The sequence below is a fragment of the Mobula birostris genome, chromosome 31 (genome assembly GCF_030028105.1).
Source record: "Mobula birostris isolate sMobBir1 chromosome 31, sMobBir1.hap1, whole genome shotgun sequence".
Lineage (NCBI taxonomy): Eukaryota > Metazoa > Chordata > Chondrichthyes > Myliobatiformes > Myliobatidae > Mobula > Mobula birostris.
The window spans coordinates 20,950,835-20,977,743 of NC_092400.1; the positions used below are offsets into that span (position 1 = coordinate 20,950,835).

The 26,909-nt window shown below is 44.4% G+C and overlaps 1 protein-coding gene across 9 annotated transcripts in view; it reads left to right on the forward strand.

The window, feature by feature from the left end:
* Window positions 1-26,909, forward strand: part of cux2b (cut-like homeobox 2b) — a 361,816-nt gene that overhangs the window by 256,527 nt on the left and 78,380 nt on the right. For 7 of the 9 annotated variants that reach the window (XR_011883734.1, XR_011883735.1, XM_072248032.1 and 4 more), the window contains 4 exons: window positions 750-887; window positions 16,907-17,036; window positions 18,855-18,931; window positions 26,040-26,106. Coding sequence is in view for 7 of the 9 variants with exons in the window: in XM_072248032.1 (XP_072104133.1) it covers window positions 750-887; window positions 16,907-17,036; window positions 18,855-18,931; window positions 26,040-26,106 (412 nt within the window). In the remaining 2 variants the exon portion in view is untranslated. The remainder of the gene's footprint in view (window positions 1-749; window positions 888-16,906; window positions 17,037-18,854; window positions 18,932-26,039; window positions 26,107-26,909) is intronic. The other 2 variants (XM_072248033.1, XM_072248035.1) reach the window with 2 other exon arrangements.

Here is a 26,909-nt window from a genome sequence, read left to right on the forward strand (position 1 = left end):
GAATTTGGTTTCAGATCTATGGTCCAGAACTTTGGCTAATCCAGTGATGTAACTATTAGCCCACTATGCCCCAAAGTTCTCTGCACAGTTAAGCACATCTCTCCACTAATTGTAATTGTATTCCCTTTAGAATGAGCATTATATTATAAAGTTAAGTTCATCTTAATTTACAATATTGCTGATATCACATTAACGAACAGAAGGGATTGGATCATTAAATTCATTACTGCTTCTGGGATCTCCATCTACTCCCAGTGTCTCTCGCCAACATCTCGACCTCTCTTGGGTTTTGTTTTGACCCACCCAATTCCATACTCTGGGCTTGCCTGTTCCTGGAGATAGAAGTCAGCTTGTACATTGAAACATAGAATTTTATTTTTCCAGTACGTTTTATCAGTGTGTGCATCTCAGTCAATCAGCAAGGTGTTTTTTAATAATTATTTGTAAGCTCTTTGCTGTACTGTGAAGCTTCATTTAGATTCCCGAATGGATAACGTATTGAAACTTTGAGTCCAGGAAGATGAAACATTCTTTTACAAAGGGACTAGTTATTAATTTAACAGTTGAAAACCTGGCTAACTTTTAGGTACATTTATTAACATGAGTATTCTTTCAAAAGCTAAGCATTTTATCTTATTCTAACCGAAGACTGACAAAACTGTACATCGCTTTGAAACTATCAAAATATTGGCACAACTGTAATTGTCAGATGACTCCATAAAGGCCCTTTCTGTAATAACTCTTTCCAGATCCTACCCCTTCTCTTGAAATAGCTCGAAATCTGGAGGAGACGCTGCTCCAACTCCAACACAATGAACCCGAGACTCAGATAGAGAAGGAGACCTTCAAGTGCTGTAAGAAACAATCTGAGCTGCTCAGCTGCGAAGGTAAATGGTAAACTCCAGACGATTAATAAACCTGTTGCAGGGAAGCCCTCAAATAATGAACTATCTGCAGAATTTGTACTTTTAAAAGTTGTGTCTGGCTACGTGGTTTCTGTATTTTGAAGAGATTGTGGAAGTGGTGATTGATGTGAAAGTATCAATTAATAATTTTTTTTTTGCATTGTATTGATAGTTTTCTACAGTTGCTTAAGTTATCAAACTTTGCTTATTAATTGAGATGCGGCGTGGAGTAGACTTCAATCTGTGCCGCCCAGCAATCTCCAATTTAACTGTAGCCTAATCCCGGGACAGTTTACAGTGGCTAGTTAACCTACCATATGATACGGCTTTGGACTGTGGGAGGAAACCAGAACACCCGGAGGAAATCCACACGGTCAAAGGGAGAATTTACAAACTCAACGGGAATTGAACCCGAGTCGCTAGTACTTTAAAGTGTTGTTACCATACTGCCCTGACATGTATGAAAGGTCAGGTAGCTGTTCACGAGGACAGGCGTTTTCACAACCTTGAGTGAAAGGTCATACCAAGCGAAGGTTCTGCACTGATTACAGTCAAATCATCTGAAGCCAGCAACTTTCCCAGGGTTCCTATACAGCCATGAGTTCGAAGGATACCATGTACCATTCCCATAGCAATTGTTTCACTGAATCCCCAACACTGGGAGGTGAAGCCTATGGGTAAGACTGGATTCAGACAAACATTGGTGAAAGATATTGGAATGTGAGAACGTGTAACAGCTTGGACTAATAAAACCATAATAGGAGCAGGATTAGGCCACCAAGTCTGCTCTGCCATTCCATCATGGCTGATCCCAGATCCCACTCAACCTCATACACCTGCCTTGTCACAATATCCTTTGATACCCTGACCAATCGACTTCTGCCTTAAATACACACACGGGCCTGCCCTCCATCATAATCTGTGGCGGAACGTTCCACAGATTCTCTACTTTCTGGCTAAAAAAGTTCCTCCTTACCTCTGTTATAAAGGGTCACCCTTCAATTTTGAGGCTGCGCCCTCTAGTTCTGGATACCCCCACCATAGGAAACAACCTCTCCACATCCTCCCTATCTAGTCCATTCAACATTCATCAAAGTTGCTGGTGAACGCAGCAGGCCAGGCAGCATCTCTAGGAAGAGGTACAGTCGAAGTACAGTCCTGACGAAGGGTCTCAGCCTGAAATGTCAACTGTACGAAGAGATGCTGCCTGGCCTGCTGCGTTCACCAGCAACTTTGATGTGTGTTGCTTGAATTTCCAGCATCTGCAGAATTCCTGTTGTTTGCCCTTCAACATTCGGTAGGTTTCAATGAGAACCCCCCACGTTCTTCTAAATTCCAATGAGTACAGCCCAAAGCTGCCAAACGCTCCTCATGTTAACATCTTCATTCCTGGAATAATCCTCGTGAACCTCCTCTGGACCCTCTCCAATGACAACACATCCTTTCTGAGGTATGAGGCCCAAAACTGTTGACAATACTGTAAGTGCAGCCTGACTAGTGTCTTATAAAGCCTCAGCTTTGATATTCCTTGCTTTGGTATTCCTTATTTGATAATCCTTGCTTTGATATTCTATTCCCCTTGAAGCAAGTGCCAATATTGCATTGCATTTAACGAGAAGGAACATGTATTTAACCAAGCCTCGATTACCGTAAGTTTATACGGGTACAATGTCAGAGTTGCAAATGAGAGCCTGTTCAGGTTATTTACAATCCTGCATATTGGGCATGTTTAGATCTTTGTGCAAAGGAGCAATACGACATTAGTCAACCAGTTGACTATTTCAGGAGCTCTAGAGATTTTCATAATTTTCTGGTGTTGATCCAAATGTCACCTGAATTAAGTATGACAACTTGCTTGCAGTCCTTGAATTGTGCCTCTAGGTTGCTATCCCAATGCTATGACGATATATGAAACCAAGATCTTTGTCTCTCACCACAAGCTAAAGTTCTGCTTCTTGTTCCACTAGTGAGCATTAGATGTGACTTTCCAAATGGATGCCTATGTCTCAAACACTTGGAGACCTCCTTGTATTTAATTCTTCTCCTCAAAGCAGCACAAGTATCAGTCTCATTTTCAAACCTGCAGGTCCTTGCATTCTGCACCTTTGTTCAGTTCAATGATGCAGATGTTGAAAATTAATGGCCCCATAACATTGATTCCCAGACAGATTCACAACCAGTGCTAGCATCTTTTGACTTTCAGCCAGTTCTCTAGAAATTGGAACAGCTTCCCACTAATTAAATGGGCGACTGTGAGGTATCTTATCAAATGATTTATGAAAATCCAAGTTGACTTTAAATACTTGTTAACATGGGGCCACCTTCAGAAAACTCAAATTGAAAATAACTTGGAAAATGTGTAGCTCGGGTGGTTGGTGGTTGGGTTGAGCTGTTTCTCTGATCTTGGCAATTCACTTGTAAACGTTTTGTCACCACTGGAGAGAACGTCATCAGTGCACTGTTCATTCGCACTCATGATGGATGTCTCCTCGTACGGCGACGAAACATTTGCAAATGGATTGCCGAGATCGGAGATCAACTCAACCCAACCAGTAATCAAACCGGTAAATTATGACCCCTCTTTTGTAAAGCTGTATTAAGTTTCCTTTGATTTCATTCATCATTATTAGCGGCAGCATTGTGAAGCAGTAATGATCTGTTCGGGCCTGTTTTCTGACATTTAAGTCCTGTTAGCAGACCACAGTACTGTGGTTGTGCCTTGCAAACCAGAAATGCAAACTTTCAGGTCGGGGACGGGTCCTGTAATTAAGCAGACAGTTGAAGGTATGGGTGAGATGCTTTAAAAACAAATATTCCACGAGGACAGCCTTGGCATTCATATCCTGCTCGTGATCATTATAAAAGTTCATCATCCACAATGAACTGCCTGGGAATATGATGATTGGAAAGGTGCTATCTTTTTAACATGATAGCCTTGATCTCCTTCGTGTGGCCAATCTGCTCAGTGACAAATGATCTATAGAGTTTGTTTTATCGTTGAGCAGAAAGCATACAGTGCTTGCTCTGTGGCTCCTCTCTGCATGGAAGTTAATTCCAGTGAAGCCAACTCTTTAGTGGTTTTCACTTTAATTAGAAATCGTATTTATATGTCAATTCAAGGTAATTACCGTATCAATAAATTTATTATCATAAATGTGCTGAGCTATTAAAACACTGATTGAACACAGATTCTGCAGCTAATCAGTTATGCAGCACATAAATATTTTCAGTACAATGGAAAGATTGCATTAACTGGGATATGAGTACACTAAACCATGATAACAGCCAGGTTTTCACCAAATGAATCAGGGTTCAAAATCATCTTTTGTAATAATGTAATATTCTCAGGGGGCTGTTAATTCGGGATGGAAATGAGTTTAATTCTGAATGTTTTTAATGTGTACATTCTTGCTGTGTATAAGAACTGTGTGTAATATTAGAGCCAAAAACTCAGTCCAGCAAACTATGCTGTTTGGTTTCCATTTCATCGGGATTGCTAGCTTTTACTAAGTATTGAGGTATTGGATAAGCTGCAGATGTGAGGAGAGCTACAAGCAAGATTTGTGTTGGTGTGAAGTTTAAAAAAACCGTCCTACACCAGGGTCAAAGGAGAAGTAGTTGGAGGAGCTCAGTGGTTGAATGGCAGCGGGGCAAGGGGGCGGAGGGTGAGGAAGGATTTATCTGCACCAGGACCATTTGACTTGAAACGCTACCCATTCCTTCCCTCCCCCGGATACTTCTCAAGCCACTTGAGTCTCTCCAGCAGTTTCATTGTAACTTCAGGTAACCGCATCTGCATTCTCTGTGTCTCTGGTCGTAGAATGACTTTCAAGCACACCTTGGGACAAAATTGAGGGAATTTCCCTGTACGTCTGTGCCCAAACTGGGAGTGAAATGAAATTGTTCTATCCTTTAAAAATAAATGTTTATTAGTAGCTTGGGAGATTAGCAAGGATGAAAGCTTGCCCATCTCAAGCTCTCCCTGAGAAGACGATGGCTGGTTTTTGACTTGTAGCTGTATTAGGCATTGGGCCTCATGAATTCCCATGTTGTCAGGATTTCCCTTTTACTCTGTGTGTTTCTACCTCTTCCGGTGGGACATAATCTGGGATGTTAGCTGAGATATTAGGAATGTTATCAAAGCTTTAACGGGATATGGATCAGCTGGGAAAATGGCAGATGGAGTTTAATGCTGACAAGTGTGAGGTGTTGCGCTTTGGGAGGGCAAAGCAGGGGTAGGACTTGCACAGTGAACGGCAGGGCACAGAGGGGTGTACAGAGTTTTGAGGGGTATAGATAAGGTACATGCAAGCTGAAGATGGGTGAGCCTAGAACTGGAGGTCACAGGCTAAGGGTGAAAGGTGAACGATGAACCTGAGGGGGAGCTTCACTCAGTGGGTGGTGCATGTGTGGAACGGGGTGCTCGTGGAAGTGGTGGATGCATTTTGAAAGAAGCTTGGATGAGTATGTGGATGGGAGGGTTATGGAGAGCCATGGTCAATAGGGCTAGGCAGAATTACAGTTGGCATGGACTAGATGGGCTGAAGGACCTGTTCTGTACAGTAGAGCTTGATGATTGTATGATGGTGTGATATTGTAAAAACTGACAATATCAAGCTACTGCCTAGCTGGTCTACTTAATAGTTCTTCCAACATTGGGCTCCCTTTCCAAGGTGCGAGATTTGTACCACAGACGAGCCAAACAACTGGCCGCCATTGAGGCAAATATCGTAGGGGCAGCTTTTCGAAGGCTGCCATTACCTTAACTTAGCGCATAAGCAGGCACTGATAGATTTATTGTAGATTTCCTGTGTGTGCTCGACGTAGAACTAGTTGACTATTTCAGGGGCTATTACAATTCATTGCACGGTGTGAAGCTGGTCACAGATAATTGTGATCAGTGGTTCACAGCCCATTCTGTGTGAGATTCAGATTGAAAGACCAAACACTTCAGAAGAACAGACATGTGGAATATGAAAGTGAGAATATTAAATTTACTAGCTGTGTAGTTTTTGCTCATATTATTCCCAGACGGCATCAAACTAAGGAGTTTTATTTAAATGGATTATGACTTGTACAGTTATGTATTTGACAAAAATAAGCTGATTGTAATAATTTTTAGTTTATATCAGTGTTGGAGACTTGCCGCAGTTCTCCCGTGCTTAATGCATTAGATGTAAGTTATTTAAACAATGCAAAATTGCTGCTATTTTGTCAGCCTTTTATACACACCAACATCCATTTTTGACTCTCTAACCAGAAGAAGCACCGCCATCTTTAACTGCAGCATGTGCATGCCCAGTTCTCCACCAGCTTGAGTCATTCCACATGGATGCTGACAGCATTGACTCTTCAGAATCTGAGTCTGATCTCTTCCTGTCTGTTCTGGACTACTTTGACCCAGAAACCTTGCTCCGACTCACTGAAGGAGGGTCCAGGCCCCTTGAGCTGGGAGAGTGTATCTACAGCAAAAACAAGTCATGAAAAGTCAGGACTTCTGAGAATCTCTGCATGCCCAATATATGAGGATTATCTCTGCAATCAACCCTACACCCACTCCCCATTCATGCACGTATAGTTGTTAGGAGGTTGCTGAAGATAGAGAATTCTCCTTTCTATTCTGATCGGTGGGAAAGGTGAAGGGCCGGAGACAGAGGAGTCTGATAGGAGAGGAGAGCGGACCATGAGAGGAAGGGAAGGAGGAAGGGCGACAGAGAGAGGTGATAGGCAGGTGAGAAGAGGTAAGAAGCCAGAGGGAGGAATAGAAGAAGAGGAAGGGGGGGGAAAATTAACAGAAGGAGAAATTAAGGTTCATGCCATCAGATTGAAGGCACCGTGGATGGAATATGAGGCGTTGTTCCTCCACCCTGGTGCGGCCTCATTGTGGCAAAAGAGGAGGCCATAGACCAATAGCATATCTGCCTATCACCTACCCCGGTGCCCCCCTTTCTTCCCTTTCTCCCATGGTCCACTCTCTTCTCCTTTTAAACATTCCTTCTTCTCCAGCCCTTTACCTTTCGCACCTACTTGTCAACTCTGACAGGGTTTGCAGGCCATTACTTCTGCAAATCAAAACCTAATATCGTGAATGTCAGTTTTGCTTCGCTCCTAAATGAACTCAACAACTTTTGTGCTCGCTTTGAAAGGGAGAATAAAACTATTAGCTGTGGGGAACCCTGCAGCATCCAGTGAGTCTGTGATCTCTGTCTCGGAGGCCAACATTAGAACGTCTTTCAAGGGGGGTGAGCCCTCGCAAGGCGACAGGCCCTGATGGTGTACCTGGTAGGGCTGTGAAAACCTGTGCCAACCAACTGGAGGGGGTGTTCAAAGACTTATTCAGTCTCTCATTGCTACAGTTGGAAGTTCCCACCTGCTTGAAAAGAGTGACAATTATACCATTGCCCAACAAGAACAGGCCTAGTGAGCTGCCTTAACGACTACCGCACTCCAGAAGCACATACATCTACAATGATGAAGTGCTTTTAGAGGCTGGTGATGGCTAGAATCAGCTCCTGCCTAAGCAAGGACCTGGACCCACTGCAGTTTGCCTATCTCCACAGTACGTCCACAGCGGATGCGATCTCGTTGACTCTTCACGAGGTCTTGGATCATCTGGACAATACTAATACTTACAGCAGGCTGCTGTTTATTGACTACAGCTCAGCGTTTAACACCATCATTCCTACAGGTCTGATTGAAAAGCTCCAAAGCCCGCACCTCCGTACCTCCCTCTGCAACTGGATCCTTAACTTCCTAACTGGGAGACCACAATCTGCACAGATTGGAAATGACATTTCCTCCTCGCTGACAATCAGCACTGGCTCACCTCAAGGATGTGTACTTAGCCCCTCCTCTACTTCCTCTACACCCATGACTGTGTGGCTAGGCAGAGCTCAAATGTCATGTATAAATTTGCTGACAACAGAACTATTGTTGGCAGAATTTCAGATCATGGCGAGAAGGCGTACAGGAGCGAGATATATCTGCTGGTTGAGTGGTGTTGCAGTAACAACCTTGCTCTCTATGTCAGTAAGAATAAAGAAAGGGTAAGACAGGGGAACACATACCAGTCCTCAGAGTGATCAGATATGGAGAGAGTGAGCAATTTGAAGTTCCTGGGTGTCAACATCTCTGAGGATCTGTCCTGGGCCCAACATATCGACGCAGTTACAAAGAAGGCACGACAGTAGCTACGTTTCATTAGGAGTTTGAGAAGATTTGGTATGTCACCTCAGACACTCACATTTCTACAGATGTGCTGTGGAGAGCATTCTAACTGGCTGCATCACCGTCTGGTATTGGGAGAGCTACTGCACAGGATCAAAATAAGCTGCAAAACATTGTGAACTCAGTCAGCTCCATCAGGGGCACTAGCCTCCCCAAGCATCCAGGACATCTTCAAAGAGCAGTGCCTCCAAAAGGCAGCATCCAGCATTAAGGACCCCCCATCACCAAGGTTACATGCCCTCTACTCATTGTTACCATCAAGGAGGTGGTACAGGAACCAAAAGGCGCACGGGCAATGATTCAGAAACAGCCTGTTCCCCTCTGCCATCAGATTTCTGAATGGACATTGAACCTGTGAACACTACATCACTGCTCATTTAATGAAACTATATACATACATATATATATTTACTTTAATTCATTTTTATTATTATGTATTGCAGAATACTGCTGCAAAAACATCAAATTTCATGACATATGCCAAAGATATTAAACCTGATTCTTCTTATCTTAGCACCTGGCTTCATCTATCACCTTCCAGTTAGTTCTCTTACCCTCCCCCCACCTTTTTCACTCTGGTGACTTCCCCCTTGCTTTCCAGTCCTGAAGAAGGGTCTCAGCCCAGATCGTTGACTATTTATTCATTTCCATAGATGCTGCCTGACTTAATGAGTTCCTCCAGCATTTTGTGTGTATTTCTGAGTGGTGGAGTGGAGGTACGTCTCGACCAAAGGAGGTGTAAGGCGCTCCTTCCCTCCGCTGGCCTGCAGGTCGCCCTTGGGCAAGGTGTAGCACCTGCTGAGGGTCATGTGAAGCCATGGGAGCAGGTGGTGGATGGTCGTATGAGCATTATTTGCCAAGTTTCCCACAGAACTCGTTTGCCATTCCCTCCTTCTGGGCAGTGTCTTTACAACACAGGTGAGCCCAGCCATTATCAATACTGTGTCAGAGATTGTCTGCCTGGCGTCAGTGGTCACATAACCAAGACTTGTGATTTGTACCAACTGCTCGTACGACCATCCACCACCTGCTCCCATGGCTTCACATCACCCTGATCAGGGGGCTAAGCAGGTGCTACACCTTGCCCATGGGTGACCTGTGGGCTAACGGAAGGAAGGAGCGCCTTACGCCTCCTTTGGTACACCACCTATGAGCACCCTTACTAGGGATCTCAGAAAATATCACCAATGCCACCTCTGTGTATGTATATGCCTTATTCAACAAACTTCTGGCCAGAATTGTTGGGGATCAGCAAATATGCACAGAGCAGCAACTGCACTAATGAAAAAGGATCTTAAGGTTGTATGTGGTGGCAGGTTTATACTCTGATAATAGGTTTTACTTTGAACTTTAAATTTGAAATGAAGTCAAGCCTTTTGACCCACCAAAGCTCGAGTTAACACAGAGCCTGCTTTGGCAATTGAAACGAGTAAGAAGAACGACATGTTCTGAGGAAAGGTCTTTGACCTGAGATGTTAATTTCGTCTTTCTCCCTTCATGGCAAGTATTTGACGTGTTGTTTCCAACATTTTCTGTATTTTAGTTTAGATCTTTGGGTCAGGTTGGGGAGTTTACTTGGAAGCTGATGCAGCTTCATTACCTGTCCATAATATCAGTCAAGGAATTCCCCCTGAAACTTCTGGTTACACTGGATTGGTAGTACTATGATCTTGTCTTGAGCAATGATGATAATGTTCTTTTCTATCCTGCTCCGGAGGACAATTGGATTTCTTTATTGGCATACAGAGAGGAATAGGCCCTTCTGGCCCTTTGAGCCACAGTGCCCAGCAAACCCCAATTTAACCCCAACCTAATCATGGGACAATTCACAATGACCAATTAACCTACCAACCAGTACATCTTTGGACTGTGGGAGGACACCAGAACATATATGAACTCCTTACAGGTAGCGTCAGGAATTGCCTGTCCTGTAAGATACCATGTAAACCGCTGTGATGCGGTACTGCCTCATCTGTTCCCCGCCTCATGGGAATTCCCAGCATCTGCATCACTCCAGAACAACAGATCAGACAAAATCACAAAGCATCTTGGTGTACTTGTCTAAACTCGGGAAGAGGGGATCGCCAAGGTGGTTTCCCTTCCTTGAACTCTCTCACACTTGTCGTGTAATTTTCACAAGTCCTGTCGTCTGTTCCATCAGCAGCAACCGGCTAGGATACCTCTTACCAACATCCATTCATTCCATCCCGTTCTAGTATGGACAAGGAGCGTGCTGACCAGTCGCACAGTGCAATGTTTCCTTCTTTGAATAAAATGGATCCTTGCTTGAAGGAAAGTTGAAGATGTCACCGTTAATGAGGCACTGAGAACTTTGGGAATAACCTTGAAACGAGGAGCAGAAGATTAGCTACAGACATCACTTTGCCACTGATCGAAAGATGTAAATCTCAAAGGGCTAGGGTAGTGTTTCAACCAGCACACTGACGGATGGAGGGTTTAGTTCATGGTGGGATGAACTCTGTGTTAGTGTTATTAATTACTCTGTTACATCGCTGGCATTTAGGGCAACAATGAAGGTCCTCCACCTCTGTCTGTCCTTGGCCATCTTTATTGTGCCCCAGGTGTGGCTCAGGGTCCTCATTTCTGCCTCTGTGGTATGGCACCAAGTTGTCTTTGGTCTCCTGCGTTTCCTCTGCCCTTCAGGGGCGCAGTGAAGTGCTGTTTGGATGAAGTTGACCTCTCATCTCAGCACGTGCCCAATCCATCTCCAACGTTTCCTTGTGATGATTGTGGTGTCAGTGTTGTAGAGAGTTGTCAACTTTTAAAAAATAAAAAACCTGAATTTTTTAAAAGTTTAGAAGTTTGACGTCCACGTGCCAGGACTAGCATATCACTGGCACATCTCATAAAATTTGTTAATAGAGGTGGTAGTAAAATACAATACCTGATAGATATGGAAAAATAAATCAGTTACAGTAGAAAAAATAATGTATTAAAAATAGTGCAAAAACAGAAAAGAAAAAGTGAGTTCTTGCTGCCTCAGTCAGCACGAAAATCACCACCATACCCTTCCTCCATCAACAAGTCAATCAAATACTATTTTTTTCTGGCATTAAAATTAATAAAATTAGAATTGAGTGTTTCAACTTGTTTCATGTAAACTTCAGGTCAATTGTAAAATATCAAAAGGTTGGCCAATCTGCTAAGAGTAGCTGTTAACACAGAAATTCGGCGAATTTACTCAATTATTGATTTCATTATTTGAATTAAGTTTAATTTAACGAGACTCAGGATAAAACATCAAAATATAATCATTCAGTGAGGCGACAAGGCATTTTTATTCATAGCCAGTAATTATTACAAATTAATACTGCATTACACAATCTTAAGCTAATACTCAGAATCTAATTAGTTGTTTTACGGCTGTATTAAAATCCAAATAAATACTGATGTTGTTATGGTATTACTAAACAGCTGCTGCTTTATACGGATCGGATGTTAGGCCATTACAGCAGTGATAAGATTTAGTACCCTTGTAAGCAGACTTTTAATGTGAAGTGTTGCCATCTGGTTTTTTGATGTTTCTTGGAAGCAACTTCTGCATTGTTTTAACAAAGCCGAATACCCATTTGTTGTCAACTTCTGTAAACAGTGCTGCTGCAGTTACAGCTTAATACAGATGCAACCACGACCCATCTTCATCATGAAAGCGGACGACTCGCTCTCAGCTTGAAACGAGGGCACGCGGTGACCGCTCAGATCTGGAAAAGGGCACCAGGTGATTAGACCAAACATGAATTCAAATGATGTGATATTAGGTCAGCTGCCTCCTACTTTTGAGGTGCTTTTCATTCCGTAGTTCCACGCTGTTCTCATCTTGCTTCCAAAATGTCTTTTTTTTGGGGGGAAATTCAATGCAAGCGATTTGAGGGGGGAGTTGTTGCGGTGCCCGTCCACCTAAACTGGGAGTGGAGTTGGATCCAGCTCGCCGAGCCGGTTTGGAAAGGTGGAGAACGGCCTTGGGCTGGGCGGCGGGGTACGAGCCCAGAGCGCGCCGCTACAGCAGGGGCCCAGGTCCTAGTCCGCAGCACGATCTGGTGTTTGGACGATTTAAACGCCGGCCCAGATGGATTAAATAGACAGGGTGTTGGCACCAGAGGCTACGGTCAGGCCGATTCCACTCGCTCTCCCGCAACGTTCTCTCCTTCTCCGCGGCACTGCGGTGCACTTCGTACCTGTGAGCTTCGTGGCAATTTGCGCCGCAGTACGATGTACTGAGACTGAGGCTATGGGCCTACTCTGCCTGCTCTGGGATTCGTCTCTATGCACTCAGTTTGGTTTGGAGTGCAAGACGAAGGTCTCGCTCTAAGTAAGAACTGGAATTCGATTGTAAATGAGGTTGGACAGCAGAAACCTGATTGGATGAGGACTAACCAATCAGGAGGGACATACGATAGGGGGTATAATTACCACGGGGCTAGACGTACCTGGGCATCATCCCCGATGAAGATGGCAGAGTTTGTCATCGAAACATCAGTTAAAATCGATATCTGTACCCGGCTGGAAGCCAGAGAAGAGTTTATTCTTCATATACGCTGGGAAAGCACTAGACCTGTTTTCACAGAGTGCTGTAGCTTGCTCCTATTGTTTGCAAGGTTTGTGTTTGATTTTCCTTCTTTCTCCACATATCCGGTGTTGGGCTTTTTTTTAATTGGGCTCTTTCAGGTTTCTTGTTTTGTGGCTGCCTGTGAGTGGACAAATCCCAAGGTTTTATAATTTGTACATAACTTAATAATCAATGTACTTTGAAGTTGTTCCAATATTGTCCTCCAAAGTTTGGCACAGCTTATCTTCATTTCAGGTACTAAGTGATTCCCTATTCATCCTGGCTTCCTCCAGTTTTTGTTGGTAGTAATAAGAGAGCACGTCCTGAGTGATGGGTGTCGTCTTTTTGAGGCATTACTATCAAAACTGATAGCCAATTAAAGAAATCACATTGACAGCTCTCAGAGACCGTTAACGCTACAGTCCTGTGCAAAAGTCTTCAGGACGTGTATATATAGCTAGGGTGCCTAAGACTCTTGCACAGTACTGTAGTAATTTTATCTAATGTACTGTACTGCTGCCACACAAAAAAACACAAATTTCATGACCTACGTGAGTGATGATAAACCTGATTCTGATATGGGTCTCCATTGTGGACTGAGAGTGGGAAGGGGGCATGGAGAGGGGAATCACAGTTGGGAAAATGGAAGGGAGAGAGGAGGGAGTGGGAAGCCCCAGAGGGACATTCTGTAGTGATCAATAAACCGATTGTTTAGAACCAGATGATGTTGCCTGGTGCCCAGGGCTGGGTGTGCCTGCGCCCGCGCCAACCCCTGCCCTGGCTCTCCTTCTGTTCCACCCTTGTCATTCCCAACATCCTTTGCTCCTGCCAGATTTACAAACTCGTTCTCTGCTCCACGTTGACAAATACAGTACTGTGCAAAAGTTTTAGAAGCCCTCACTCTATATTTAAGCGCCTCAGCTCAGTGACATGTCCTGGTCACTGAAGAAAATTCTCCTTTATTACCCTGAAGTGTATCCTAACTATATCCACAGTGGAATTGTCCCCACATGAGTTTTTGGCCGGGAATCTCTGCTTGGCCACCATGTCTTTCTTCCATCAACGTACTTCAGGGGTTTATTGAGTTAAAGGCAGCAACGTCTTTAGCTTAGGGCCTTTATTAGAAGGCAGGTATGACAATGGCCCATTAGGAACTTTGCTGGATTGGTCATAATCAGTTCATATGGAAGTCTTCCAGACCACTGGGTATCTATGCTTTAATTTTGTCAGGTTGGTTGTACTCTGCAACAGAATTATCTGCAGGGTTAAGCAACCTAGTCCTGTTCCTGTGGTTTCTTTGAGCACCAATTCATACATGTGAAACAACAATGTAGAAACAGTCGGCCTCATCCTTGCTGATTAGGATTCTTTCTGAAATGTAGTTTACCGTACTTTAAAGTTCTGCTTAATTCATTGTTTCGAGCCCAGTAGCAGGTCAGCGCATTGGGAATTATATTATTTAATCCAATATTTAGCCAGTCTGATATGTGTATGGATGTAGTATCTTACCTCGCTGCCATCTTTGAATGGAGTGGCGTCAGAACAAAAGGTTGTTCAAGGATACACTGTGATATTGACTGAATCTCTGAGACCGAGCGATGTGAATTTTTTTGAGCGGGGTATCAGAAAGGCAGCGTTCATCATTAAGGACACCCCCCCCCCCCAAATCACCGAGGACACGCTCCCTTCTTATTACTGTCATCGGAGAGGAGGTACTGGAACCTGATGGGACACTTTCAACATTTTAGAAACAGGTTCTTCCCGTCCAATCAGATTTCTGAACGGACAATGAACCAAGCCATGAATACTACCTATTTTTTCTCTCTTTTTGCACTACCTATTGATCCTGTTTATGAGCCGATGCGGACAAAGTTCCAGACCACAGCGACAATCAATCAGTGACAAGATTTCCTCCCCACATCACAACTGCTTTTCTGAAATGACGACCAACCAGCTGATTTTTAGGGATATAAAGGCCCAGCATTTGGAGGACACACCACAATTAACAGCGCGCTGATGATGTCTTCTTGCATGGTGGGGAAACGATTCCAAGTAAATTGGCAAGATCGGAGAACAACTCAACCCAAACATCAGCGACCTGAGCTATTTCCAAAGTTCAAAGTAGGCATTTGATAAGGTTCCCCATGCAAGGCTCCTTTGGAAAGTAAGAAAGCATGGGATCCAAGGAGACCTTGCTTTGTGGATCCAGAATTGGCTTGCCCACAGAAGGCAAGAGTGGTTGTAGATGGTTCGTATTCTGCATGGAGGTCGGTGACCAGTGGTGTTCCGCAGGGATCTGTTCTGGAACCCCGCCTCTTTATGATTTTTTATAAATGACCTGGATGAGGAAGGAGAAGGGTGGGTTAGTAAGTTTACTGATGACACAGGTTGGGGGTGTTGTGGATCGTCTGGAGGGTTGTCAGAGATTGCAGTGGGACATCGATGGATGCAGAACTGGGCTGAGAAGTGGCAGATGGACTTCAGCCCAGGTAAGTGTGAGGTGGTTCATTTTGGTAGGTCAAATTTAAAGACAGAATATAATAATGGTAAGACTCTTGGCAGTGTGGAGGATCTGAGAGACCTTGGGGTCCGTGTCGAAAGGACACTCAAAGCTGCTGTGCAGGTTGACAGTGTTGTTAAGAAGGCGTGTGGTGTGTTGGCATTCATCAACTGTGGGATTGAGTTCAAGAGCTGTGAAGTAATATTACAGCTATATAAGACCTTGGTCAGACCCCTCTTGGAGTACTGTGTTGAGTTCTGGTCACCTCACTACAGGAAGGATGTGGATACTATAGAGAGAGTGCAGAGAAGATTTACAAGGATTGAAGGGCGTACCTTATGAGTGAACTTGGCCCTTTCTCCTTGGGGCAACGGAGGATAAGAGGTGACCTGATAGAGGTCTACAAGATGATGTGGGGCATTGATCATGTGGATAGCCAGAGGCTTTTTCCCAGGGCTGAAATGGTTAACACGAGGGGGCATAGTTTTAAGGTGCTTGGAAATAGGTACTGAGGGTAATAGATACCAGGGCTAAGTTTTTCACACAATAAGTAGTGGGTGCCTGGAATGCATTGCAGACAGTGGTAGTGGAAGTGAATACAACAAGGTCTTTTAACAGCCTCTTAGGTAGATACGTGGAGCTTAGTAAAGTTAGAGGGCTATGCGCTAGGGGAATTCTAGGTAGTCTCTAGAGTAGGTTACATGGTCGGCACAACATTGTGGGCCGAAGGGCCTGTAATGTGCTGTCGATTTCTGTGTTCTATGTTCAATAGGTGAGTGTAGTTACCACCTTTTGTTCAAGAGCCTGATAGTTGAGGGGTTGTGACGATTCTTGAAGCTGGTGGAGCGAGTCCTGAGGCTCCTGTGCCTTCTACCTGATGGTAGCAGCGAGAAAAGAGCTTGGCCTGGGTGGTGAGGATCTTAGGATGATGGAAATTTCTGGATCTATTTCCCATTGTAATTTATATTATTTTTAAAAATATTGCACTGTTTTGTGGCAGCAGTACAAATTTCACAATGTATGTCAGTGATAATAATTGTGGTTCATTGTTGTTCATTTTGATTAAATGGGACAATTTTGACCTTTCGTTCAACAGTGTGGTCGATCAAGGCCTCAAATTCTAATCCCTACTAGTCCTTGGACTGCCCACACTTCCCTGATATCTCCAGTCCTCTCACACATTATATAATGTTATCTGATGTTTACATTGTAACATTGTAATCATAAACTTCCCTCTCTAGGCTGGTTTCTTTCAATCACACCTTGGAGGGGGTAGAGTTTTGTGTGTAATAAGTTAGGAGTTTAATTAGATTTTAATTTAGTATATGGCTTCCTTTTTACAGATTCATGCCCCTAAAAAAAATACTTGGGAGGTAGAAATCCCACTCGTGTAGTGTAGTGCAGAAGAGACATTAAAAATTCGGCGAATATGGAAATATTTTTTAAATTACCAATTGATTTTTTTAAATTCACAATGTGATAATAATTAAAGCAAAATCTGGTGATAAAAATGCTCTGGGAGAAAGAGCAAAGAAGGTGGGTCAATTATATTCAGTTTGCTTATGCTTGCAGTTAAAATTGTTGTATTTTAACGAGTTCTTGCCTCAAAGGGGTTGGGTAAGTTGTAGATAATGATTTGCATAACAACATTCCAAATCGTTTGTGTGTTGTACAGATATGATCACAATTCTGTCTTGTTTTCTACAGCCACCGAACAATCAGCAGAAACCTCTCCAGTTAGGATCAGGGTGTCTGAAGAATTACAAAAGACCATCATAGACAGCACACCACTTAAAAGCGATAACCTGTCACAGAAAAATGAGGCAGAAAAAGAAAGGTACATGTGAAGTAGATAATTGCCCAGTAAATCTTCAGGAAAGTCTAATCCAGGCTGCGAGTGGCAGCACACACAAAGCTGCAATAATTAATGTTGTACAATGCGTGGTCTCACTGGAAAAGTTTTTATCCTCTATTCATGCTCCTTCATCTTTTTTTTGCCTTGTGGTTCCTTTATTTCTATCTCGCATGGTCTCTTCACCTCTTCTGCCCCTTCTGACTGCCCCTCCCCATCCTCCCTCCCCATCCCTCATCCCCATCCTCCCTCCCCATCCTCCCTCCCCATCCTCCATCCCCATCCTCCCTCCCCATCCCCATCCTCTCTCTCCATCCTCTCTCCCCATCCTCTCTCCCCGTCCTCTCTCCCCGTCCTCTCTCCCCGTCCTCTCTCCCCATCCTCTCTCCCCATCCTCTCTCCCCATCCTCCCTCCCCATCCTCCCTCCCCATCCTCCCTCCCTCCCCCATCCTCCCTCCCTCCCCCATCCTCCCTCCCCATCCCCATCCTCCCCCCCCATCCTCCCTCCCCATCCTCCCTCCCCCATCCCCCTACCCTCCTCTCCCCTCCTCTCCCCTCCTCTCCCCTCCTCTCCCCTCCTCTCCCCTCCTCTCCCCTCCTCTCCCCTCCTCTCTCCTCTCTACCCTCTACCCTCCCCCTCCCCCTCCCCCTCCCCCCCTCCCCTCCCTCCACCCCCTCCACCCTTTACCCATTCCCACCTTCCCCTTCCCCTCTTTCACCCCCTCATACCCCATTTCCCCTCCCCCTTTTCCCTCTCCTTCCTGCCCTTCTCAGTTTTTTCTGCATCTCTCTTTTCTCTCTCTACTACAGTTAATTTCCTTTTATGTATCTGTGCCTTCCTCCCCTCCCTCTTATTTCTTCTGTCGACTTACGCCACCGTTCCCCGTTTCTTTGAAGCCGAACTCTCATTTCAGTGATCTGGTGAAGAAGCCACTGTTGGCATGTGGTCGTGGTCACCACAGAATCCCTGTATGAATCTCTCTGAATAGCAGCTGTTACCAATGTAAACTATTTGCTAAGATTTTATGATTTCAAAACAACCACATAATGCCGCAAACACGGAGCTAAAGAACAGATGGACCGTTCCTGCATTCTTCGTCAGATTACTGCAAGGACACGAGTGCTTGCTGAGAGCCCAGTGTGTGTGGTAGCTTTCTGAGACTTTTATCCCAATCAAAAGTTGTCTACCTGATAACGCTGTGGTTTGCTAAATTGAGGCAAAGGTAGCTGTAACAGGGATGATGAATAACCGTGTCCAAATACTGTGAACATGAATAAACATGAAGAAAGCATCAAGCCTGGGTTATGGCTTAGTTTTAAATCAGCAGTGGATAGGAAGAATGCTCCAGGCCATCTTCTGCATTGTTGCAAGATAAAAATATATAAAAAAAAGGGCCTCTAGTTTGATTCTTTTGCTGCCTTTGAACTGGGTGACGTGACTTGTGTTTAATCATTTATTACTGGATGTGAATTCATGGAGGCAGACAGTTTGGGCTTCCTTTTGTGAAAAAAGGTTGGCCGGACAGTCAAATATTTGGCCTGCCATTCTGTGGAGACAGAATCCCTGTTTCTGGGAATTCTTTGAGGATGCTGGAGGTGCCAGTTTGCCAGGTGACAAAAATGGAGCGCCTGGCCAACCCCAGCTGGAAAATCCCTCTGAAACATGCTCACGCACTCTAATTGCTGCAAATTGTTCCACAGACTGCAACAAAATGTAAAGCGTGTCCCTGGATTGTTAAGTCTTATTGCACAAAGTCTGGTGTGAATTTCTGATGAAGGAGCACAGTGTCCTTTCTCTTCAGCAGACTGCAGGAGGCACAGATCACCTTGGCTGCCAGGCTCGGGGAAGCAGAAGAAAAAATAATGGTCCTTCACTCAGGTAGCTGACTTTCACTAATTGTTACATAAATAACGCTAACGTTGTCGGAGTGGTCATTTAGAAGCTAAGTGTTGTCCCTTACCACACTCCGCATTACGGCCAGTCTGGTGTGGTGTGCAGCGAAAGTTGTCAGTTCCTCGTACACCAATACTTGGGCAACGTGTACCACGCCTGCTCCACGTGCAACCATTGAAGCAGTTGTTAACTGCGGAAGTTGCACAGCTATCTGCTGCAATGAATTAATAACTAATTGTGTTCTTGCACAATTGCAGCAAAATATTCATCCAGTACTTCAAAAAGCAGCTGTCTGCTGCACAGTGAAACACTTACCAACTAGACCACAGGCATTTCCCTGCTCCAGTATAATATTTACCCCATCATATATAGAAAACTGCCTGTAATAAAGTACTTAGTCTTTCAGCTCCGTTTGAAATTATTTACTGCAGTACTGTATTTACCCAGCAGCAACGTTTTGCAGTTAACTATGAACGCTGTCAAATTTTGATGCACCTATCTCACATTGTTATTCTTGGTCCTTTTCTGTCGACAATACTCTACTCTAATACATTTTACGCCACTGTCTCCATATGGAATTCATATCAGCAACGCAATCTCTATCCTCCCTGTGCCACTTTCTACTGTTATACCAGTTGACCTTTCCCAACTTTCGTCGGTGCACCATAGATACAAGTCCTGGTTGTGCGACCACTGACGCCAGGCAGACAACCTCTGAAGGGTATTGATAACGGCTGGGGTCACCCGTCCTGTAAAGACACTGCCCAGAAGAAGGCAATGGCAAACCACTTCTGTAGAAAAATTTGCCAAGGGCAGTCGTGGTCACGGATAGACCATGATTGCTGGCATCATACAAGGGGGTTAGACTGTGAGGATAGATTGAGTCGCCTGGGACTGTACTTGCTGGAGTTCAGAAGGATGAGAGGAGATCTTATAGAAACATATAAAATTATGAAAGGGGTAGATGAGATAGAGGCAGGAAAGTTGTTTCCACTGGTAGGTGAGACTAGAACTAGGGAACATAGCCTCGGGATTCTGGGTTTCTGTCTCCTGAAGCCAATAATCAGCTCCTTGGTCTTGCTGCCATATTGAGTGGGAGGTTGTTGTGATTTTCAGTCTCCCTCCTGTATGCTGATTCGTCACCACCTTTGATTCAGCCAACGACGAAGGTGTCATCGGCAAACTTCAATATGGCATTGGAGCTGTGCTTAGCCTCACAGTCATAAGTGTAAAGTGAGTAGAGCCGGGGGCTCAGCACACAGCCTTGTGGTGCACCTGTGCTGATGGAGATTGTGGAGGAGGTGTTGCTGCCAATCCGATCTGACTGGGGTCTGCAAGTGAGGAAATCAAGGATCTAGTTCCAGAAGGACTGATGCCTCCTATAGCATTGCTGTTGCAGTTCAGACGGTTCCTTTCTTTTAGGATGGTGAAGATTCAGCAGCTCTGAGGTCCCCTGGGACACCCTCGTCTTCCCAGACACGACACAGTGATTGAAAGCTCTTCACTATGCTCTTTCAGTTGCAAATGAAAACTGTGGGATTGACAGCACAGAGCTCCTGATTCCACGTGCTACTCTGCTGTGCTTTCCAGCCAGTCCGTTGACCCAGTTACCAATACTGTGACATATTTATCCAACCATTTCAATCTGCCATTTTCTGCTGCAGTGCAATTATTTACGTGGCTAGATCCATTGGCAAGAATCTGCAGTGGCAATTCCATATGCAACTGTCTGCTCCTGTTTGACAATTATCCACAGTTCATATGCAAATTAATTACCCAAAGTTCCATATTTTCCCCTGACTAGATCCATATTGATCGCTCCACTGTGGTGCAATATTAAATATGCCATTTCCAAATGCAGCTGTCTCCAAACTTGCATCACTTGTTCCATAATCTGCTCCCTTGCTTTATTATCCCACAGTTTTAATTTGAGATAGTGTAGTGAAGAGCTTTCAATCACCAATGCAGTCTCATGTTTGGGAAGGCGAGGATGAACCAGGAGACCTCAGAGATGCATCTCTATAAGAGGCATCACTGCCGCAAGGGAAGCGATTATCAAAGAGGCATCACTGCAACAAGGTGAGTGATTATCAAAGTCCCTGTAGCCGCCACATCCTGGTGATGGAGTAGATGCTCTTGGAAACATAGTGTAGGTTCTGACCGTCTAGAGCAGGGACTCCCAACTTGGGGTCCATGAACCCCTCGGTTAATGGTTAGGCTTCATGGCATGAGAAAGGTTGGGAACCCCCTGATCTGGAGGCACAGCGGCATAATGCTCACATTGTAGTAATTCTAGGAGAAACGCAGGGAGCAGCATCAAGCAATGTACATCGATTTCTCCAACACTCGGTAATTCTTCCCCCTCCCCTTTCCCTCTTCAATTGCATTTTCTCCTTACCTGCTTCTTGCCTCCGCTGGTGGTCCCCCTCCTTCCCTTTCTCCCATGGTCTACTCTCCTCTCCTGTCAGATTCCTTCTTCTCCACCTATCACCTCCCAGCTTCTTTCTTCACCTGGCTTCTCCTATCACCTTCCAGCTTCTCCACCTCCCTCTCTCCCCATCTTCTTATCCTGGCATCTTCCCCCTTCCTTTCTGGTCTGGATGAAGGGTCTCGGCCCAAAACGTTGACTGTTTATTCATTTCCTTCGACGCTGCCTGACCTGCTGAGTTCCTCCAGCATTTTGTGTGTGTTGCTCCGGATTTTTCAGCATCTGCAGAATCTCTCGTGTTTAAAACATACAGGGCATTTTTGTTTTAAATGTCACTGAAGCTGTTGATTCAATTAACTGGAAGGGGTTGTGGAGCTCTCTTCACAAAAGAGGTCATCTTAGAATTTCCAACAAGAGAAAATCTGCAGATGCTAGAAGTCAAAGTAATACACACAAAATGCTGGAGGAACTCAACGAGCTAGACAGCACCTGTGGAAAAGAGTGAACAGTTGACGTTTCGGGTCAAGACCCTTCATCAGGACTGGAAAAAGAGATGAGAAGTCTGAGTAAGAAGAGGGGAAGGGAGGAAGACGTACTAGGTGGTAGGTGAAACCAGGAGAGGGGGAGGGGTGAAGTAAAGCACTGGTAAGTCGATTGGTGAAAGAGATAAAGGGCTGGAGAAGGGGGAATCCGATAGGAGAGGACAGAAGACCTTGGAATAAAGAGAAAGGGGAGGAGCACTAGAGGGAGGTGATGGGCAGATAAGGAGATAAGCTGAGAGAGGGAATGGTGAAGGGGGGGGCATTACTGGAAGTTCGAGAAATCGATGTTCATGCCATCAGGTTGAAGGTTACCCATTTGAAACATAGGACGTTGCTTCTCCAACCTGATTGTGGCCTCATCACCGCAGTAGAGTCTCAGAATTTCCCACGACAGACACTCCTTTTGAATTTTCTTTAGCAATGCTGCACCTCATCTCCAACAAGAGCCCTGTGGGATTGGAGCTAATTCTCAGAACTAATGGAGAAGTTAATCGGCTGATAGTAGCTTCCCACAAGGACCTCAGTACTCTCTCGGATCTCTGTTTACTTTCTGATCCTTAGGGTTCTTCTGGGAGTCAAGAATGACGAGCAGTCTTAATCCCAATGATAGTTTACTTTAGAATACAAACAAATATACAAATATGAAGCAAACTAAAGACCTGAGAGATGAAAGGAATAAAAGAAGCAAGCAGAAAAGGATGATGGCTCTGAAAAATCCATTACTTTTATAGATAAGATAAGGAAAATTCCTTAGATAGGAGTAAAACTAGATAATAGGCTACATAATTAAACCATTTATATCACATGGGTAATGTGCTAATACTTAGCCAATGAAAAATGAGAAAGGTGATAAATGGTTGGTTTAGCTGCTGTACTGCTTTCTGCCAGTGAGTGTGTTAACAGTACAAATCTTATATAAAAAGTATTATTTAAAAAAGCTGATTTCCAACACCAGCCTCACTGGACAAACTGCAGTTTTCAGTCAGTGCTTGTGTTTGCAAGTGTTGGAAAGTTGAGCTCCAGGCTTTCATTGTCTCATTGAGTGAGGCATGTGGGAAGATGGGCTTTGCTGCACTCAACATCTGCAAGGCCAAGGCCCCATACTGACCTCCCCCTACTGTACAAGATAGCCCGCCAACAGTAATGGTTCATGGTAGGATCATGGGAAACATGTCTCAGGAGATCCCTTCCAGCAAGGCTTAGCAAGTGCAAAGTATTGCATTTTATTAAATAAAACTAGGGCACAGCTTGTATTGTAAACAGCAGAGACTTCAAAATTGTTGTAGATCAGTTAAAACCTATGGGGATTGATCCATCATTCCCTGAAAATAACTTGGGTAGTTGGGGCACTGAAGAAGGCATTGGACATCATGAGTCAGGACATTGAGTATGGAACTTCATGTTGAAGTTGGTGAGGCTGCACCGAAAATATTGTGTGCATGTCTGGAAGGATGTCTTTAAGCTGGAATCGTCATGGAAAAGATTCAGAATCGTGTTACAGTGTTTTTTCTGGTGGGAGTATTGGACGATGAAGTTATAGAAGGTAAAAATCATGAGGGGCTTAGATTAGGTAAATGGTCCATCTTCCCAGGATGGGGAGGGTTTTAAAACTGGAAGGCATGGATACAGGGAGAAAGAGAAAAGATTTAAGGGGGATTTAAGGGTCAACTTTCTCATAATACAGAAGGTGATGGCAATGTGGAATGAGCTGTGAAGTTGGGTACAAGTTACAATATTTAAAAGAGAGGTATGTAAATGGAAATGCTTTAGAGAGATCTGGGCCAAACATGGCCAAATGGGACTATCTCAGGTAGGCAGTTTTGGTGGCAGATGATGAAGAAGAAGGTGGTGGTGAATAGCAGTGTGTCACCTCTGCCTTTGATTGGATGAGGGAAAAGTGTGCTTGAAGGTCAAGACCTCAGAGGTGGAAGTAACACTTGTCAGCATTGATTCTTGCTCTTCTACATACTTGTAGCAGGTTCCTCAAGGCACTGGCAAGATGCCACCAATGCAGTCGCTGCAGAATTCTCATGTCAGTGGAAGGAAAAGTGAGCCAGAGTTAGCACTCTCGCCCAAGTCAGCATCCCCAGTAGTGGGACTCTAATGATGGTCCCAGAGTCCATTGGCAGAGCACAGCATTCACACACCTAGTTTCAGACATACTATTCTGATCACTGTCATGGAAAGAGATTGCCAAGCAGATAGGGTGATTCAAAGTTGTTCTCGAAGCCTTTTTGGATACCCGTCCCTGCTTCATCAGAGGCCTTGGCCCATGACTGTTCAAGGTGGAGGAGGAGAAAGAGGATGGCAGTACGGCAGGAGCACACAGAAATCAGGAATAAATTTTAATGGGAGGAGCACTTCATAGATAGTCCACCTGCCTCATCGCTGAAGGGGTCTTCAGTTTCCGGACTCATCTTAACATTCACTTTAGAACCTGACTGGAAGCCAGTCATCGTCTGTCCCAAAGGATTTTGTAAGTAACGGCTGTTTCCCTATTCATAGATACACCATGGAAACAGGCCTTCAACACAACTTGTCAATGCCATCCAAGATACACAACTAAGCTAGCCCCACTTGTCTGCATTTGACCAACCTTGCTTAATGGTATTGGTCCATGTCATAAAAAAAAATTGGGAAATCCCTGCTCTAAACCTTTCCTATTCAGGTACCTGTGTGAGTACCTTTTAAATGTTACTGTGCTTCTCTCTAGCACTTCGTTCCATATCTGCACCACTCTCGGCTTGAAGAATTCGATCCTTGGGTCCCTTTGAAATCTTTCCTTTCTCTTCAGCCTATATCCTCGAGGTTTTGAATTCCCTTTCTCTGGAAGATGACTGTCCATTCACTCTGTGTCCCTCATGGTTTTGCACTTCTCTATAAAGTCACCCCTCAGTATCCTACACACCAAGAAATAATGTGCTAACCTAATCCACCTCTCCCGACAACTCAAGCCCTCAAGTTTTGGCAACACTCTTGCAAACCTTTGCATGCTTTCTAGCTGATTGACAACTTTCCTATAACAACAGTATAACCAAAACTCTGCACGTTTCTCTGGGCGCGACCTCGCCAACTTCTTGTACAACTTCTGCCCAGCAGTTCCAACTCACGTTTCTGCTGCAGTGTCCTACTGACCTCACTCACTCTGTTTGCAGCTCTCCACAGTGCAGTATTCACCCCCAACTCCATCATATTCAAGCATCTTCATGCAAAATTTATCCTACCATTTCTACTGACTGCTGGCTGTCAGACTATTTGCAACAATTGCATGTATTGGCCTCTGATGCAGCATCTTGCAATAGTTATCCCACCGTTTCTACAGTCTGCTCTCTGTAGAATATTTGAGTCATCCCACGCAGCTACAATTTTTCTGTCGTTTGCAATGGTTAAATATTTTAAAAATCATTGCCAAATTATATGCTACAAAGTGTGGCTATTGCTGTTGTACTGTAGCATACAACCGTGCAATCTAACCTCCAACCTGATGGCATGATCATCGATTTCTCAAACTTCCGGTAATCGTCCCCCCGCCTTCACCATTCTCCATTCCCCATTCCCATTTCCCTCTCTCACCTTATCTCTGCAGCTGCCCATCACCTCCCTCTGGGGCTCCTCCCCCTTTTTCTTTCTTCCCTGGCCTTCTATCCTCTTCTATCAGATTCCCCCTTCTCCAGCCCTTTAATCTCTTTCACCTATCGAATTTCCAGCTCTTCACCTCCCTTTCTGTTTCACCCATCACCTACCACCTTGTACTTCCTCCCCCACCTTCTTACTCTGACTTCTCATCTCTTTTTTTTCCAGTCCTGCTGAAAGGTCTCGGCCCGAAATGTCGACTATTTACTCTTTCCTGTAGATTCTGCCTGGCCTGCTGAGTTCCCCCAGCATTTTGTGTGTGTGTGTGTGTGTGTGTGTGTGTGTGTGTGTGTGTGTGTGTGTGTGTGTGTGTGTGTGTGTGTTACCATGCAGTCTAAATCTGATGCCACAGCAGACAATATATCCAGCCCCTTTAAGTATGTAGAGGCATCTGATGAAACGAACTATGCAGCTTTCTGTATGACAGTAATTGCAGATTTAAGTCATGTGATTCTTTATCATCATTTTGCTTTATTTATCTACTGTTCAGCTTTGAAGACAACACAAACAGAGCTCCTGGACCTGAAGTGTAAATATGATGAAGAGGCAGCAGTGAAGTAAGTAATCGCAACTCGCGCAATCTTTCCTTCCTAAAGTGTGCTCGCTCCGAGAGGAATTGAGGAATATTTCACCCAATAGTGGCTTCAGGAGAAGAATTATTAATTTAATCAGCCAAGCACAACGTTAATATTGCATTATTAAAAGTTATACAAGGCTTCTCTCTTTTCCATATAAATCAACTTCCAGGAATGTTGAGTAGTTCATGTAATCGTAGAACAATACAGCCATTGCTTCAGCTCACATTCATGAGGAGGGAAGGGTCAAGATAATTCGACGACGAGCAACCTTATACTTGTCAAACTTTGATAAATGGGAGATAACGTTCTTTGACATGCTATTGGAATGCAAATTGCATTGTTACCTCAGGTCTTCACTCTGGAGGGAGGGAAAGGCTGCCCAGGTATTGATTGCTTCGGGGGCTTTGTGCTACTTTGGTCCAGAATTGCATGAGCAAAGGTAATGGCTGTTGCTCACAGTGTATTTGGCGTTTGCTTGCTTATGTTTGCACTTCCTTTTGCCCCATTGTACCTGCAGGGCGTCTGCTCCGTTTGGCTCTCTGAGTGGCATCACTCAGAATTCCTCAGGTCCCTCGTGGGTGACATTGGATATGGTGGGAACTTAGCTAAATGAGTTCAACTCTGATCTGGGGCCCAAACTCTATTTTTTGGCGATTAGTTAGTTTCGTAAAAAACTGAGGTATACCATTCACACCGGAAACAGCTGCCTGGAGGTTGTTTGACTGTGCTGTGACATGATGGCCATCATGAATTATGTTTTGCGTCTCTCATGTCACACTCAG